General features: G+C 33.8%; 3 protein-coding genes across 3 annotated transcripts; all 3 read left to right on the top strand.

The window, feature by feature from the left end:
- Positions 1–235: 235 nt before the first annotated feature.
- LOC144843472 (acid-sensing ion channel 1-like) lies at positions 236–5769 on the top strand. Its single transcript, XM_078700257.1, has 8 exons — positions 236–414; positions 1547–2051; positions 2623–2721; positions 2834–2981; positions 3464–3520; positions 4182–4335; positions 4547–4638; positions 5040–5769. The coding sequence occupies exons 1-8, from the start codon at positions 236–238 to the stop codon at positions 5165–5167; spliced, it is 1362 nt and encodes a 453-aa protein (XP_078556383.1). The 3' UTR covers positions 5168–5769.
- Positions 5770–6957: 1188 nt separating this feature from the next.
- LOC144842779 (acid-sensing ion channel 1B-like) lies at positions 6958–12617 on the top strand. Its single transcript, XM_078699310.1, has 8 exons — positions 6958–7202; positions 9045–9549; positions 10548–10646; positions 10760–10907; positions 11158–11214; positions 11342–11495; positions 11739–11830; positions 12036–12617. The coding sequence occupies exons 1-8, from the start codon at positions 7030–7032 to the stop codon at positions 12194–12196; spliced, it is 1389 nt and encodes a 462-aa protein (XP_078555436.1). The 5' UTR covers positions 6958–7029; the 3' UTR covers positions 12197–12617.
- A 1545-nt stretch (positions 12618–14162) lies between these two features.
- LOC144843471 (acid-sensing ion channel 1-like) lies at positions 14163–18530 on the top strand. The gene is made up of 8 exons (XM_078700256.1): positions 14163–14326; positions 15842–16346; positions 16531–16629; positions 16718–16865; positions 17456–17512; positions 17808–17961; positions 18056–18147; positions 18312–18530. Exons 1-8 carry the CDS (start codon positions 14163–14165, stop codon positions 18425–18427), a joined length of 1335 nt encoding a protein of 444 aa, XP_078556382.1. The 3' UTR covers positions 18428–18530.
- Positions 18531–19486: the final 956 nt, after the last annotated feature.

The following is a 19486-nucleotide window of genomic DNA, read 5'->3' as shown; positions in this document are numbered from 1 at the left end:
TACTGACAATTTCCTTTAAGTGAGTTTATGGATTAACGATTCTATTGTAAGGTAAATATGCATAATAATACGTCAATGTAGAAATCAGGAGACTTCCAAAGTGTAAATTTACTGAGAAATCGATAGTATAGAATTGTTAATCAGCAGAGTAGGCTTGTCATCTGACTGATTGCCACGGATTTAAGATATACCAAGGTGTTTTTAAAACGTATTATTAGGCGTACATGAATGAAGGATGGACGATAAGAAAGTATATCCGATGTCTACGATTAGCAGTCGGGAGACAACGAATACACTCGGAGAAAAACACTGTGAAAAATCCAGCTTAACGGATGAAGTATGTACGTTTGCGGGTGAGACGTCTCTTCACGGGATACGGTACGTCGGAAACCGATCAACCTGGGCTATAAGAAGGTAGGTAAGCGGTTTTTTTTGTATGCATGGTATATCGATGTCCTATGAATGAATTAGTCAAAATCAATTTCAGCGTTTGTTCGACAAAAAGAAAATGATTTAGTATTTTAAAATTAAATTTACTTCACAAAAGATAGTACATACATTGGTATATTAACAGTTGTTTTGTGCCGGAGAAGCTTAGTTCTACCAGCAAAAAAATGTTGATCTGTAAATCTACATGGAATATACGGGGGCCTACAAATTATTTACATACATTGTGCATAATTAAATTCCGTATTCTGGACCAGTATTTACAATCGAGGCAGTTAGATTGCCTTGGTACAGTCGAGTTTTTCGAGCTTTTTCTGGCTGAAGTGATTTTTGTAGTTAAAATGTATTGTGAACTTTATGTAAAGAAACCTTTAAAGGTGACGAAGAGTTTCTGATTGCTATTGGAGTTTTACTTTTTGAAATATCCATTTAACGAGTGTTACTGTTGTACTGATTTTTTTAAATACTTATAATGCAAAGAATAAAATAGATGAATCAAAAATGCTGTTATGGCAACAAAAAAAAGTTGTAGAAGAAAAATTGTTTTGGGTGCCAATTAAAGGAATCTGTGAAGATTCGAATTGTAGTCTTTTTATTTAAAAAAAGGTCTGGTCCATTCAGTGCAAAGTGTAGTAATATCTTCATTCCATTTGGAACTTCGTGTACAGTAGTAGGCCTAGTGTCAAAATATTTCAAATAGGCCTACTATATACTTATTATATTTTTGTACGTTATGTTTAGTTTCAATGTTATCCCAGCGTCATTAGTTTTGTTAATTATGTTGAAATATGCCTTTTAATCTATCCTAATGGAATAAAATAACTTATTAGCACAATATAAATATGTTTCATGATCTCCAATGAGGTAGCCTAAACATTTTGAAAATGTCCGCTTTGTTTTTGTTAATCATATTTTCATGGAAAATGTCAAATACTTTTTTAACTTCTACAGTTGAAACTTTTAACACAGTGCCGAGTATATCGAAAACACAAGTTTGGTCTTTTACCACAATACAAATTGTCTGCATATTTTATTTGCTGATAAACAATTACTGATTGAATTGTTTATATATTGTACTTTTCTATTTACACTATTACAGATATATTTGGTGTGTCCTGGTTTTCATAGCGTTGACCTCTCTCGTTATAATATTGAAAGAGTCCCTTGACAACTACAGGTCTTACCCAGTTGCAACGAAGATATCCATTGCTCACGACGACGAAATCGCGTTTCCTGCCGTTACATTCTGCAACTACAACCAGTTGCGTCAATCGCAGGTGACCGACGAAGAATTGAAGTTCATTCGCTCATTCTACAGTGGAGAATTTGCAAATTTTTCTACTATAAATGATTGGAACCTTACAGAGCTTTACCTAAGAGCAAGTCACTCTATTGAGGATCTTCTTACAGAGTGTACATGGATGAGTTTAGAAAATTGTGGACCAGAAAACTTTACAACTAATATCCTTGATTTTGGGGTGTGTTACACGTTTAAGACGACGCGTAATGTATCGCATGCTGGCGAATCAAGTTCTTTATTTCTGCAGATTAATATCAATGATACAGATCATACTGGTCATGAAAAAGGCATTAAAGGAATCAAGGTACGCCAATTCGTGTTTATCCCTAAGGCTTGGTTCCCATTAGTGGACGCGAAAACGTAGTGGCGCAACGTTAGTGATTTGACCAATCACAAGCGTTGAATTATTCAAACTGTCACTTGTCATTTGGTCTGCGTCTTTTTTTGTGAAAACCACGTTTATGTTTGATAAGTTCACTTGTAGGTTTCTATGTAAGTTTAGTGAAACGCTTTCGGAAGCCAATGCATTGTAGTATATGCAAAATAATTTGTTAAATTGTTAGACCGCCTTGATGCTACATATTTTTAAATATGTTTGTTTCATTATTTTCCCATTGGCTCTTTCTTTCAACGTGATTGTCCTCGTCTTCATCATCATCATCAATCATCATCATCACCATCATCAATACAGATCAGTAAATCACACTACATAGCAAACATTTAACAAAGAATGGATAAAAGATTGTAAAAAATAAAATATTTTGATGAAGAAGCTGTCTGAGCATGACAGCAAAACTGTCAAACAGGTTTTGGGGTTTTTCAAAGAGAATTACTAACTCATCTCTATTTGATAGTAATATAATCTTTTCCTCCAGATGATGATACACCCTTCAGGTGAACTTCCTCTTGTAAAGTCGTTTGGATTTTCAGTCTCTCCTGGTTTTCATACAGAAATTGCTTTAAAAGGAGTCCAGGTAAGTAGTATAATTGTATAAAATATAGAAATTAAACAATTGGTCGTATTTTTATTAACAACATACGAACAATTCAACCAGATGAAAAAAAAAATGTTTATTTTCATTCTAGACTAAGTCTTTACCAGACCCATACTCATCAAAGTGCACTGGAAAAGAGCTTCAATACACAGACACCTATACCAAAGCTCTTTGTATTGAGGAGTGCAGATTTGATTACGTCAGTGAAAAATGTGGTTGTAGACTATCCAATACGATGGGTTCGTATAGAACGTTTTGAACTTAATTTGAATAATAAAGTAGCTTGAAAAAACCTACTTAACTTTTTGTATCTATCTATCTGTATGATACGTAGTTAAATTTCCAATTTAATATCGAAGAATGAATGCTATTCTAGTATATTCTTCATAGATCAAGATAAATAAAAAGTTGTCATAATCCACAATGTTTTAAATTCCCTCCATTTTCAAGAATCTATTAGATTTTTAGATTACCAACTGAGCATGCGCAATGCACATAAAAGAAAAAAAAACAAGAAACATATTTTTTCTTTATTTTTTCGATAATTTTTTTAAATACAGACAGTTCATCTTGTTTTTCGGTGGTGATCAATGGTCATAATATTCCGAAAGTATAAGCCCTTTCAAAACAAAGAGATCAGATTAGTGTTGTATTTTATTTTAATTAAGCCTTTTGGAGCATTTTCTTGACTTTTTGACATTTATTTTTTTGTTACATTTAGGTGTTGTTCCAGAATGTACTGTTCTAGAGACCATCATTTGTGGTGATCCGGCTTATAGTAAGTTATGTCTATCTATCTATTTAAAATAGCAATATTTGAGTCTTTCCTGATCTACTTGATGCTTGACGGCAAGAAACTGCTTAAGAAATCAACCTACGTATTCATAATTCAAGTGATGCATTGTGGACCTAATTAGGTTATTCCCATTTAGGCTACACTATCAAACTAATTTGACAAAAAAAAGTGTGATGTACTCAAATATGGTAGTGATAACACATCATCATTTCATATTACGGGCACATCACTTTTTTTGGTCACATAACGTTTGATAGTGTAGACAGAGCCTTAGACTATGTAAAACTTGGCTCCACTAGATACGCAAGGTAAGGGAGTTGGTCAATGACATGCGAGTAATCCATCGTTCCTGATTGGTCAAATCATTTGCGTTGCGCTTACGTTCCTGCGCTGCGGGAACCAAGCATTAGTAAGGGAATGTTTCCTTGCTTCTACCGACACACAAATGTTATGGTTTCCAACATGTATTTCTTGTAGATGCACAAATTCTGTTTTTTAATTCAAATGTTTTCTACAATTATATTTCGGTAATCTATTCTACACACGCAGGAATGTGCACAAATTCATTGGTCTTTGACCATTCAAAAAGTGTAACTTTTAGAACTGTTGAACTTTTTTAAAACTATAAATACTTTTACTTCAGATCGTTTTGTTACTGATGAAAATGTTTCATGCGATTGTCCAGTAGCATGTGATCAGTTGACATATGAACCGCGTACATCTAGCACATTATGGCCGGATCCAGCGATGATACAATTATTTGAAAACGATTATGGATATACTAAAGATTACGTAAGGTAAATGATTAAGAGTGGTTCACACTAGGACGTCAAAGGCATATTTGGCGCAATTACATCATTAGTTATTATCCTCGTTTGCGTTGCGCTAGCGTAACTCGACAAAACAACCCGTATCTTAACGTTAAAACAAAGGGAAACAAGTTATTCATCTTTTTGTAGTCTTATAGAATTTATCTAGCACTAGCCTACGATATTGTGTATATTTCAGGGAAAACATTCTTCAAGTTAGCATATCATTTGAAGATTTGGACATGACCGTTGTTGAACTCGTCCCGTCATACTCCGCCACACAGTTGCTTTGTAAGTTGATCACAATTATTGCCATTTATTAGGCCTACAATAATAACGCTAATTTCTGATAGAGCAGAATTGAACAATGCAATCAAAGAATAAAGTAAATGTAGTTTGCAATACGAAGCACTCTAAACACCATACGTCTCATGTAACTACTACTAGGCGTACCGATAGGCCTATCTTTATAAACAATCAAAGACTAAAGTAAATGCAGTTTTCAATAGGAAGCACTCTAAACACCAGGCGTCTCATGTAACTACTACTAGGCGTACCGATAGGCCTATCTTTATAAACAATCAAAGACTAAAGTAAATGCAGTTTTCAATAGGAAGCACTCTAAACACCAGGATAGATAGACATCTTATTTGCGTTTAAGATTATAATCAAAAAAGGTTCTTATTTTACAGCTGAAATTGGCGGAAACATGGGTTTAATATGTGGAATGAGTTTGATTACTGTTATTGAATTGTTGGACTTTATTATTGCCACAGCTTTACAGCGTTTGATGAAAAAGAAAGTCAATGAAAAAAACTAGTCGATTTGAAAAGCATGTATAAGCATTCATACGTGTACGTTAGTGTTTACATTAAGTAAAGAGAGACCCAAGTGATATCACGTAAATGTACTTGTTTATACTACAACACAGAAGTGCGGCTACATTATTCAACAATTTATTCAATAGTGATATGAACAAGTAGGCCTAATGTAAATAAAATTTCTTTTTCTGTATCAACAGTTGTTTGTTGCAAGAAGAAATGTGACGCGTTTTTGCTGCGTTTGTTCAGGTGAAATTGCGTTTTTGTTTTGTTTTTTACGTCCCTGTAGCTGTGTTGGTTACCACTCATAAAAAGATACGCTTTTTGTTGCTGCGTACGCGTTAGTTCAGGTGAAATTTCGTACTGTTTTTTACGTCCCTGTAGCTGTGTTGGAAAACATTAAATACGTTTATGCTGCGTTGGTTACAGGTGACATTGTTTTTGTGTTAAAACGCCCAAGTAGCTATTGTATATTGAAATCGTAAACCACTCAATGATAATGATAAATGAGATACAGAAAATAAATAATGTGTAAATAAAATAAAGAAAAAATCTACCAAAGTATGAAAAGTTCCGAAAAGCTCGAACTTGGTCTACTCTATAATATACCTTGAATATACCTTGAACCGTAGGACTTTGAGAACTTAGCTCATTTGTCCCTCCATTGTCATCAATGAGAACTCCTCAGTAACATATGGGCGAAACTTGAGATGGTGGTCAGACACCAATGTGGCCGGCTCTGTCTTCAAACGTTACCTTATTGTTTAAAGAACCAAGCGTTAATTTGTATAGCGTTTAATAGTTTAGAATTTATGTTATATGATGATTAATTTTTGTTATGCATTGTGTCTTTATTATTACAGTATAATAAAATCTAATTATTATACCTAAAGACTCCATCAAGTTAATATTATTTATAATACGAGCAACAGCAGTGATTTCAAATTAAATTCCAACATCAATCGACAATCAATAACTATCAATTATTGTCGCTCATCAGAGTTTGCTATTCAAATACTCAGACTATAAGTATTAAAAACACCAATCTATGACTTCTTATATCTACAGTAGTGTTTGATTCAATGCGCGCGTTAATATTAATATTATGACGTCCAAACTTCATAATTGTTCATGCGTGAAACAATGAATTGAAATTGAGTTTTGATAAGAAGCAAAAGCTATAATGTACAAATGATACATCTCGATTGTCTTCCTTGCAGAAGTTAAAAGTATGAATTGAACATTGGCCTAATCGTGAAACCAGATTACACAGTAAAGTTATTAAATAAAGAAGACCGGATAGATAACTACAAAATACATACACAAAAAATGTTCAAAAGCAAATATATAATAATGTTAGTATAGTGCAAGTGAGTGCTGCGAGCAGATCTATTGCATAAACATTGAATATATATATTTAAAAAAGAGACAATAAAGGTGGGTTACTCCCACGAAAGACAAAAAAAAAAGCAATGAAGCGTTACTGGAGGTAAAATTGGTGTCAAGAATATAAAAAGCTGCTACCATATGCAGCAATAACAAAAGTAGTCATTTATTGATTGTAGTTACATTTTCGGACAACACGATTTTTCCATCAAGGGCACACGACCACACTAAAAATACATATTACCATAATATTACAGTATATTACACTTTATAATGTTGCTGTAACTCTGTAATAATATGCCATTAATTTAAAAATCGTGAGATTTTAGTCTAAAAGATCGATTGATTAGAATTGCGAATCAACCATTTATGTTGACGAGCTCAACACCTTAATCATCAGAGTTGTTTTGTCTTTCGATTGTTACGGATTTAAAATACCAAGGCAATATTCACTAACGTATAATTCGCCTACGTTATGAATGAAAACGGCAAAGTCTATCCGATGTTTACGATTAGCAAAACAGATTCCAATGGTGGAAAAAAACGTAAAAAATCCAGCTTAACGGATGAAGTATGTACGTTTGCTGGCGAGACATCTCTTCACGGAATACGTTACGTCGGAAGCAAATCAATCTGGGCTGCCAGAAGGTAAGTAGGCCTACGCGATTGTGCGAACCATGTAATAAGATTCTATATTTTTTCTTCGTGGTAAGGGCCTCGAAGGCCTTTGTTTTATTACTGAATATCAAAACATCAATGCAGCGACTATTTAACTAAATGTTATTTAGTATTTTAAATTTATCATCTTTATTCTCGCGTCTGAGACACCTGTGTATTTAAAGGATAAAGTAAATTCCTCTATTCATCATTTCCAGGATATTATATTATTATTATTATTATTATTATTTTTCACAGTTTGTCAAAAGAAAGACTCGACAGAAAAATCTGTGTCTTGTTTTCTCAGTAAAAACTGAATATTTTTTTCGATGATCAAAATATAAATTCTTTAATAATTATAAAACCAATAAGGAAGAATTGAAGATACACAAACCTCGATATGTATATATAGAGGGCTAGTGTTGCTCTGCACTTTTTTCTGGCTGTTTTACTTTATCGTTTTGCTTAGTTTATTTCTATCTCCATTGAGAGCCAGCCACTGATACCCAAAGCATTGTCGTTTTTCAGTGCTTATATTATTTTGTATCTCCATTGAGAGCCAGCCACTGATACCCACAGCATTGTCGTTTTTCAGTGCTTATATTATTTGTATCTCCATTGAGATCCAGCCACTGATACCCACAGCATTGTAATTTTCCCAGTGCTTATTTTATTTGTATCTCCATTGAGATCCAGCCACTGATACCCACAGCATTGTCGTTTTTCAGTGCTTATATTATTTTTATCTCCATTGAGATCCGGCCACTGATACCCATAGCATTGTTGTTTTTCAGTGCTTATATTATTTGTATCTCCATTGAGATCCGGCCACTGATACCCATAGCATTGTTGTTTTTCAGTGCTTATATTATTTGTATCTCCATTGAGATCCGGCCACTGATACCCATAGCATTGTTGTTTTTCAGTGCTTATATTATTTGTATCTCCATTGAGATCCGGCCACTGATACCCATAGCATTGTCGTTTTTCAGTGCTTATATTATTTGTATCTCCATTGAGATCCGGCCACTGATACCCATAGCATTGTTGTTTTTCAGTGCTTATATTATTTGTATCTCCATTGAGATCCGGCCACTGATACCCATAGCATTGTTGTTTTTCAGTGCTTATATTATTTGTATCTCCATTGAGATCCGGCCACTGATACCCATAGCATTGTCGTTTTTCAGTGCTTATATTATTTGTATCTCCATTGAGATCCGGCCACTGATACCCATAGCATTGTTGTTTTTCAGTGCTTATATTATTTGTATCTCCATTGAGATCCGGCCACTGATACCCATAGCATTGTTGTTTTTCAGTGCTTATATTATTTGATCTCCATTGAGATCCAGCCACTGATACCCATAGCATTGTTGTTTTTCAGTGCTTATATTATTTTTATCTCCATTGAGATCCGGCCACTGATACCCATAGCATTGTTGTTTTTCAGTGCTTATATTATTTGTATCTCCATTGAGATCCGGCCACTGATACCCATAGCATTGTTGTTTTTCAGTGCTTATATTATTTGTATCTCCATTGAGATCCGGCCACTGATACCCATAGCATTGTCGTTTTTCAGTGCTTATATTATTTGTATCTCCATTGAGATCCGGCCACTGATACCCACAACATTGTCGTTTTTCAGTGCTTATATTATTTGTATCTCCATTGAGATCCGGCCACTGATACCCACAGCATTGTCATTTTTCAGTAATTGCCTTTGGGTTTACTTTTAAAAGTGTTGTACATATTGTTATGCCTATGACGCTAGTTTATTATGTTTCGTGTATTGTGCTTTTATAATTATGATTTATACTATTATTACAGGTTTATTTGGTGCATCCTGGTTTGCATAGCGATAGCCTTTCTCGTCAACATATTAAGAGATTCCGTTAAAAACTACAGGTCTTACCCAGTTGCAACGAAGATATCCATTGTTCACTACAAAGAAATCGAGTTTCCTGCCGTTACATTCTGCAACTACAACCAATTACGTAAATCACAGGTCTCCGACGAAGAATTGAAGTTTATTCACGCATTCTACAGTGGAGATGTTGTTGATTATTCTAATATAAACCATTGGAACCTTACAGAGCTTACCTTAAGAGCAAGTCACTCTATTGATGATCTACTTACGAAATGTACGTGGATGAGTTCTGAGGATTGTGGGCCAGAAAACTTTACAACTAATTTTATTGATTTTGGGATGTGTTACACGTTTAAGACGACGCGTAATGTTACGCATGCTGGCGTCTCAAGTTCTCTATTCTTGCAGATTAATATCAATGATAAAGAAAATACGGGTCATGTACATGGGATTAAAGGAATTAAGGTATGGTACGCCAGCTCATTTTATATAATTGCCTTCACCACTTACCACTAAGTTGATAAGCTCAGCACAAGGTAATGTTATGTAATTTACCTCTTTCTCTTATTATCCTTTTAATTATTGTTGGACCGTTACTTATATACTCTAATGATGTTTATCATTGTTATTATCATCGGCTCCTTCTCTCAACTTGATCGTCTCCACTTTTTTCAGCTAGGCCTATATATAGGTCCTAGTCCTTCCCTGAAAATAGTGTGAAATTAATTTTCTTCAAAATTGTTTTTATAAAAAACGAATGAGTACAAATTAGAAGTAGAACGGCACTTCGGGAGAGTGCATACCTCCGCCTACTGTAAAATTCACCTACATAAGATTTCTCCGGAAATTATTTTTGTATCTTAATGCTGCGTGTGACTAGGCTAATTTCACTAAAACCATGTATATTATCAATTATGTCGTGTACAACAATTTATTTTATGGACAAGAATTTTTTTTCGAGAAAATGCAATTTCAGTTTACTTGTTACTTTAAGACTGCTCTCCGGCTTTTGAAAATTGTCTCCTATGTTTTAACAATAGCTGGTCTGAAAATAATACTAAAAAGTGGTCCAGAATTGAAACCATAGTCCGGATTGCCTCCAAAATTGAATGGAGTGGTCCTTGACCACATATCTATCTGTATGGTAAATATCTTGCAAAAACGTTTTGATCACCAAATGTCTAAACCTACGATGTATGTGTGTAACTTCAGAACAATAATTGTGATGGCGCTAGTGAATCTTCGTTATGCATGACTAATTTATAACGGTAACAGCATAAGATACGTTGTAGACGGCTTGATTGCCATGGTTCGTTGCTGGTACTGGTGAATCGGTGTGTATTCACTTGTTAACAGGATATCAGTGTTATGATCTAGCTTCTTGTTGTTACTTTGTACTTGTAGATTAACGTCATTTCATCATAGTATGACAAACTTCGTAATCCTTAAACTTGTTCTTCCAGATGTTGATACATCCTTCGGATGAACGACCTCTTGTAAATTCGTTTGGATTCTCGGTTTCCCCTGGTTTTCATACAGAGATTTCTTTAAAAGGAGTCCGAGTAAGTAGTAGGCCTAGAGTTTTATGCTTTACGAATTACCGGTAGTTTATACAAATATAGAATTTAAACAATAGCTATTTTATTTCACATTAACAAAAGATGTTTTATTCTAGACTAAGTCTCTACCAGACCCATACTCATCAAAATGTACTGGAAAAGCGCTCCGATACAGGAACACCTACACTAAAGCTATTTGTATTGATGAGTGCCGAATTGATTACGTCATCACAAAATGTGGATGTAAACTAACTAATACGATCGGTTAGTAAAACGTTATAATAAATGCATGTTTTAAGTTCACAGTTACTGTTTTTGTGTTTATTTTGACTGGACTTGAATATAAGCCCATCTTCTTGAACATGAAATCATGAATAGGCCAGCTATGAAAAACATAGACTTAATCAACTAAAGATAGTTGAGTGATTGGGCTAGTTACCAAATATCATAGGGGGCACATAGAAAACTCAGATATAAAACTCAAATATCATTGTTATTTTTTTTTTCGTTTTAGGTGATGCTCCAGATTGTACGGTTCTACAATTCGTTAATTGTGGCATTATTGCTTTTAGTAAGTTTAATTTTATTTCAGCATATAATGTTCAATAAGTGTCCATTGGTTAAAAGGTAAAGAAATAAAAATGACCTAATAACAAACAAAAATGTTGTTGATTTTAATAATAATAATTTTACTTCAGATCGTTTTGTTAGTGATAGAAATGTTTCATGCGATTGTCCAGTAGCATGTGATCAGCTGACATATCAACCCCGTACATCCAGCACCTTATGGCCGGATCCAGCGATGATACAATTCTTTGAAAATAATTATGGATATACAAAAGAATACGTAAGGTAAGTAAGCCGACACACAACTTTATCAATCGTGGAACGTAAAGACATGTTAACTTGACTAATTTAGACGGCCAAAAGTGTACGAGATGGTGCATTTAAATGACTTTAGACGGCGTTTGTCTTTGAGTGCAAGAAGGGCTGGCGCATTTTATTCTTATGTACGGCGTGTCGAGCGCAACTAATATAACGTTACTAGAAAAGACCCTCCCCAGAGCGGATACTGTGATATTGTGTATTTTTCAGCGAAAACATTCTTCAAGTTAGCATATCATTTGAAGATTTGGACATGACTGTTGTTGAACTTGTGCCGTCATACTCTGTGACACAGTTGCTTTGTAAGTATCAAAATGCAGTTATTGGCAATAATAATACAATTTGATAAAATTGGTAATAATACAGTAGCCTAACTTAGGTAGAATAGGACACTGTAATCAAACACTATTGAATACAGTATGCAAACTAATAAATCGATAGGCCTATCTTTATTTAATTGTATTGATTGTGTTTTCTTATAAAGAAAATGCATGTTATTACTTACAGCCGAACTTGGTGGAAACATGGGTTTAATATGTGGAATGAGTTTGATTACTATTGTTGAATTTCTGGACTTTTTAATTGTCACAATTCTACAGCATTTGATGAAAAAGAAAGAACTTGGATCAAGCAAAACGCACACAATCGAAGTAAATGGAAAAAGCTAGTCGATATGCAATATACCCAATCAGTGAATTACTGTATGTTGATTGCAATTGCTTGTATGTAAATAAACTGCTTACACTACGACAAAAGAAGGGTTGTTAATTCAAAAATGTATTTGTGCAATAATATGGACAAAAGTATACTGTAGTACATATACATTTCAATATTTCTTCAAAAATAAGTCAAGGAAACCCATTACTGGCTATAGTTAGATCTTACGTGGTTCGTAATTTACACAAGAAATAAAACGCGTTTAAGTTTCAAGTTATATATTGTATTTGTTACGTCCTAGCAGCTAGTATTTGTACCAATTCAAGAAAATAAAACGCGTTTCAGCATTGTTTGCAGGTTAAATTGTATTTGTTACGTCACAGCAGCTAGTATTTGTACCAACTCAAGAAAATAAAACGCGTTTCAGCATTGTTTGCAGGTGAAATTGTATTTGTTACGTCACAGCAGCTAGTGTTTGTACCAACTCAAGAAATAAAAAAAAAAGATTGTAAACAAATTAGATTTGTTTCTGCGTTGTTTGCTCGTGAATGCGTTTTTGTTTTTACGTCCCAGCAGCTATAGAATGTAGTCCTACAATGTTTGCTGCTAGAATAATCGTCGCGCCTGAATTGTGTTGGAAATCGAAGAAATGAGACGCGCTTCTACCAACTGAAGAAATAAAAAAAAAAAGATTGTCAAAAAATTAGATGTGTTTCTGCGTTGTTTGCTGGTGAATGCGTTTTTTACTAGAATAATCGTCGCGACTGAAATTGTGTTGGAAATCGAAGAAATGAGACGCACTTCTGAGCTGGCTGCAGGTGAATGCTTTTTTTACCTTGCGCGTCCCAGCTAGTTATAGAGTGTAGGTCTATAATGTTTGCTGCTAGAATACGTCGCGCCTGAATTTGTGTTTATTGGTATGCCCACAAGTAGCACTATTTGTTGTAAACCACCCAGCGGCAATAATAAATGAATATATGAACAGTTAAGATGAGAAAATCTGCTAACATTTCCTTGGACGTTTCGAACGTACATGGTTCTTGTCTGATGGGTATGCAGACGGCGCACAACTTTTTAGTCGCGTGGACGCGACTCTATAGTTCACTATGTCGGTCGATCTGTCTGTCGGTCCGGTATCACTATGCATTGTAGCACGCGACTTAATGGCTGTTGGCCTTGTTAGTATACAAAAGTTCTATATTTTATAGTATTTAGACAAAATAATTATATTCTTTGAAGGTTTGAAATAAAAGAAAAACAAACAAAGCAACACACAAAACAAAAATACTGAGAGAAAAAAAAGAAAAACAAAACAGGTTAACTAATGTGTAGAGCACTTTAATACACTATTCACTTTATATTGTTTGATGAATTGGTTTTGTGAAAGCCACGTATTCATATTCTATGAATAGAAACCGAAGAAGTGTTATTTATTATTAACAAAAGTCATTTTTATGCCTAAAAAGCGCAAAAAAACCTGTCTACCTTAACCTTTATTTAATTACAATATAAAAGTTGCATTGTATCTGTAACTTGTATTATTGTATGTGGGGATATTTCAGCATAAACAACCAACCATAGACTGTGTATACCACAGAAACCCCCTATTTGAGCAAATGGTTTAACCTAAGTTCGTTGTTAATTGTAAATAACTAATTATCTAACTCGATTTAATTAGAAAACTGGATTTCATTAAGTGGGCTAAAATTAACACCAAAGTATGTACCAACTTTCAATACTATTTAAGAAAGCATTTAGAAATTACGCGCGATTTACTGACATTTTCCCTTAACGTGCATATAGATTAAACCTTATATTGTATAGTGAATCTAATAATACGTCATCATGTCGAAATCATGAGACCACATTGAGAAATCAATAGTTTAGATGTGTGTTAATCAGCAGAGTAGGCTTGTCATCTGACGGCTATCACTGATTTAAGATATTATACCAAGCTATTTTTTAAACGTGTACATTATGAATGAAAAGGTATATCCGATGTCTACGATTAGCAGTCGAGAGACAACGGATACACTTGGTGAAAAATCCAGCTTAACGGATGAAGTATGTACGTTTGCGGGCGAGACGTCTCTTCACGGAATACGTTACGTCGGAAACCGATCAATCTGGGCTGCCAGAAGGTAAGTAACCATTGAAGACGTTTCTATTTGTATTCGTGATGGGGACTTGGTTTCAATTGATACAGCCGTGGTACCTATCATTTATTGATCATTATCAATTCTAGTGCTTATCTTATTCGACAAAAGGAAAACATGAAAACGATTATTTAGTAATTTGAAATTCAAATACATTTGGCATATTTATATAACAATTGTTATTGCGCCGGCGAACGTAAGCTTTACGACTAGTTCCACCAGCAAAAAAAAAATTTTTATTTGTAAATCTTTAGAAATATACGGTAGACCTAAATACTTACATACATTTTACATAATGCTAAATTCCGCCATCGGGACCAGTATGTATAATCGCGTCTATTGCTGTATCGTGACAAGATAAATTTGTTTGCTGGAATTATGGGTGTTTTAAACTTGGTTATCGAAACTTATAGTTGTAATGAATTTGCTTGTATTGTTTTGAATGTGTAGTATTGTTTTGGTTAACTTTGGTTAAAGATGTAATGTCCCCCTGAAAAGTAATTTTTACAATTTTTTTGGTTGAATATGCCATTTTAATGTCACATAATAGTTATCCACTTTGACCAAAAATTGGATCTAAACAAATTTATTTAAAAACTGTAATTTAAAGCAAAAATGGTCAAATTGGCTACCAGCCAATGGATTTTCGGTTTTTGTTTTTTTATAAGTGAAAACATTATATTTTTCTTTTTTTTCTACGGAAGCATAACCTTTTTTAATTAATCTTCATTTTTCTTGTTTTTGGAGGACAATATATCTTTAATAAATAAAATCAATCAATAATGTTTTATGACAAAAAAAGTTTTCCTTCTAAAAAAAAAATGGAGATAATCGGATTGACATCGAATGACGCTCTTGGTAATTAGCACATCTGTTCGATTCAATGCTAGTCTATAATTATATTTTATTATAAGGAGATTCGTGTAGTAGTTTAGAAAGTATTTCAAATAGACCTAATATAGGTTTATATTCTTTATTATATCACTACACTCTATGTTTATTTGTAATGTTATAAGTGAGGAAAAGAGAACTGAGATCTAGCAATCAAATTATCTTGCAAATTCCAAGGAGAAAACATAGCTGGTATGAGTGGAGATCGGACATTCAGTACACTGCTGGGCCTAGGCTCTGGAACAATCTGCTTTTACATAATATCAGAAAATTGACAGCTCTATGAGCAATATTCGTTGGAATGGCGCTTTAAAATTGGAAGGATTGATGGATTGATTGTTATTCCATGCGTCACCAATAAACAAACGTTAATTCGTTAATTTTGTTGAAATGTAATATTAATTACGCCGTTTAATCTATTTGAATGGAGACAACAACAATTTGCATTAATCTAATGAGGTAGACTTAATATTTTCAAAATCTCAATTCCGGTTTGTTTCTATACAGTATCAAAACCTGAGATATTTTAAAAAGAAGTGTATAGCATTATTTACATAAATAGTGTTTATATGTTTTATATATTGTGTTTTTATAATTTTTATATTACAGGTTTATTTGGTGTATTCTGGTTGCTGTAGCATTAGTCTCACTCTTCACCTTACTACAAGCGTCCCTTAAAAACTACAGGTCTTACCCATATGCAACGAAGATATCTATTGCTCACTACGACGAAATCGCGTTTCCTGCCGTTACATTCTGCAACTACAACCAGTTACGTAAATCGCAGGTGACCGACGAAGAATTCGAGTTCATTCACGCATACTACAGTGGAGAATTGGCAAATTATTCTACTATTAACGATTGGAACATTACAGAGCTTTACTTAAGAGCAAGTCACTCTATTGAGGATCTACTTACGAAGTGTACATGGATGAGTTTAGAAGATTGTGGACCAGAAAACTTTACAACAACTTTAATTGATTTTGGAGTGTGTTACACGTTTAAGACGACGCGTAATGTTACGCATGCTGGCATCTCAAGTTCTTTATTCTTGCAGATTAATATCAATGATACAGAAAATACGGGTCATGAAAAAGGCATTAAAGGAATTAAGGTACGCCAATTCGTTTTATCATTGTCTTCCCATGTACTCTTCCTCGGTCTTCCCTTATCCCCATTAAGTTTGAAAAGCTAGGCCTAAACGTATGTAATCTGTCTCGCATATATTACACATAAAAGTGTATGAATAAGAATTTGATTATAAGTATGTCAACCTAATCTGACTTTTCTTTCTTCAGATGTTTATACATCCTTCGAATGAACATCCTCTTGTAAGGTCGTTTGGATTTTCAGTTTCTCCTGGTTTCCATACAGAGGTTGCTTTAAAGAGACTCCAAGTAAGTAATATGCTTTAAGTATAAGTATGAGATGAAGCAACGTTTAAATATGTAACTTATGAGGAAAAGAATTTTCTTTGTATCTTAGGAAAAGTCTCTACCAGACCCTTACTCATCAAAATGTACTGCGAAAGCGCTTCAACACAAAAGCACCTATACCAAAGCTCTTTGTATTTTTGAGTGCCGATATGATTACGTCATCGAAAAATGTGGATGTCAACTACATAATGTGATGGGTTAGTCAAACTTTTAAAACTTAATTTGATGAGTAAAATCACACAGTTTACTTTTACTTTTAATTAGTCATATTGACTTAGTTTTTTTTTCTTTCCTTTTTTCCATTTTTTCTTTTTCCCTCAAAAGAGTAAATTAGGAGTTATGTTGACACAAAATCATAGTACTGTAAAAAAAAAATTCTTTACTAATTTCAGTTATGATTACAAAAAATGGCTGAATGGGTTCATGTTCTATTGAACATGGTGTTTCTAGTTTTATATATATTTTTTTACTTATTTATTTAATCACACTCTTGTGTTCTGGCTTATGAGTGAATATATAAAATAACAATTATAAATAGACACGGATTAAAAATAGACTGATTATAAATACATACTTCTACACGAAACCTCATTTTTTTTCTTTCTCTCTTTTACCCTTTAGAATGAAAACAATTGTATATGTAAATAAATATGTTAAAAATTACTTGTTAAAAACAATGGATTGATAGGCAAATTTAGCAACTGTAGAACAGTGGTTGCCATCACACATAAACAATTTGAATTTTTCTAATTCCTATCAGTTTGTTAGTAAATATCGTCTTTTATAGGTGATGTCCCGGTGTGTACCGTTCAACAGTTCATTGGCTGTGGTAATGTTGCCTATAGTAAGTTTAATGTCGAATTAGATGGTATATGATATTTAATAACAATAAAGTACATAAAGTATCTTCGTTTTAAATCGTTCGTAAACTGACCAAATTCTAAACAAACAAATATGAATATCAATATACCGAAAAGAAATTTACGATTTTCAAGAATGCATTTCTTGTTATTTTTTTTTCTCTCCATTATTTATATATTATATTTCTCCACTTTAAACTCACATGGTGGCAGTCTATGTAATTTTGTACTTTATTTACTTTTGAGTTTGATTTTAAACTAAAAATAATTTGTCTTCAGATCTTTTTGTTACTGATAAAAAGGCATCATGTGATTGTCCAGTAGCATGTGATCAGCTGACATATGAACCGCGTACATCCAGCACCTTATGGCCGGATCCAGCGATGATACAATTATTTGAAAATGATTATGGATATACAAAAGAATACGTAAGGTAAGGCCTGGCATAACCAAATGAACTTATCCTGCTTTTACATAGCCCTAGCCTCTTAGAAATGTTCTACGATATTTAATTGTGTGTTTTTCAGGGAAAACATTCTTCAAGTTAGCATATCATTTGACGATTTGGACATGACCGTTGTTGAACTCGTCCCGTCATACTCTGTGACACAGTTGCTTTGTAAGTAAATAATCCTTGTCACAAGTACATGTAAAAATTATTGCTGATTATTACAGTTATTTAATACTTTAATAATATTTAATATGCAATTTGCAATATAAGCGCACTAAATATTGTGTTTGCCATTTCTTAAGAAGACATTCGATTTTTGCTTTTCGTTACAGCCGAACTTGGTGGAAATATGGGTTTAATATGTGGAATGAGTTTGATTACTGTGGTTGAATTGTTGGACTTTGTCTTCGTCACAATTCTACAGCGTTTGATGAAAAAGAAAGTGTAATAACTCAAACGCACACTAATTGAAAAATCTATATAGGCCTAATACACCTGTATATATGTTTTAGTGTTTAAGGGTAGGCGTAAGTGCATTGTTTAAGATTGGTTTTCACGAGAAAATATCCTACTACAACGCAACGTATAATGACGTAACGTTGGAATACAATCAATTTCTTAAAAAGATGAATTCAGAAAACTCTAGGACGCAACGCAAGGACATAATTACAGCGCCAGTAATGTGAACAATCGTCAGCAATTATTTGAACTGTCGTCATTGGTCAACTCGCTCGCGTTGCGATTACGTCCCTGTGTTACGTTCTACTGTAGTGGGAACAAGGGATTACAAAAAAACAGAAATATAAAACAAACAGCATACTTAAGCTTGGTTCCCACTAGGACGCAACGCAAGGACGTAGATGCAACGCAAACGAGTTGACCAATGACAATCGACAGAGTCGAATAAATCCATCGCTTGTGATTGGTCGAAACCCTTAAGTTGCGTTACATCGTTGTGTTGCGTCTCTAGTGGGAACCAAGTATAAGCAGGTTTTTTTAATGTTTTAGAATTTATGACTAATTTATATTCTGTGATGATTAGATTTTTTTAAAGTTATGTAAAACGGGTATTAATCTATGACCACGAAGATAATAATTCGTATTAATAAAATTAAATAGTTGTGCCTGAAAAGTGTGTATACTGCCAACAGACACGATTATTTTTGCACCACATTTTAACATTACCAAATCACTTTTCTTCTCAAGTGCCCTTTTCTAGAAGTCAGAAGTGGAAGTAGGCGTATAATAAATCGGCCTACCTAGCCTAGCTAATGATCATGTTTGCCCTTTTGTGAAAACATGATCCCCACCCCCTCATGGAAATAACTGGCTTCGAGTGACGACTGTGGTATTTTTTCATAATTCTAAAAATAATGACCGCGATCGCAACCTTAGTGACGCAAGGAAGATTCGAAATAAAACAACGGAATTTGAAAAAAAGAACGAACGGGAAATGTTCTGAAAATACGTAACGTACGTGTAACAGTGGCGTAACCCTTGGTTAGGA

Source organism: Antedon bifida, chromosome 5, assembly GCF_963402885.1.
Source record: "Antedon bifida chromosome 5, ecAntBifi1.1, whole genome shotgun sequence".
Classification (NCBI taxonomy): Eukaryota; Metazoa; Echinodermata; class Crinoidea; order Comatulida; family Antedonidae; genus Antedon; species Antedon bifida.
This window is presented reverse-complemented; position numbering and strand designations above follow the sequence as displayed.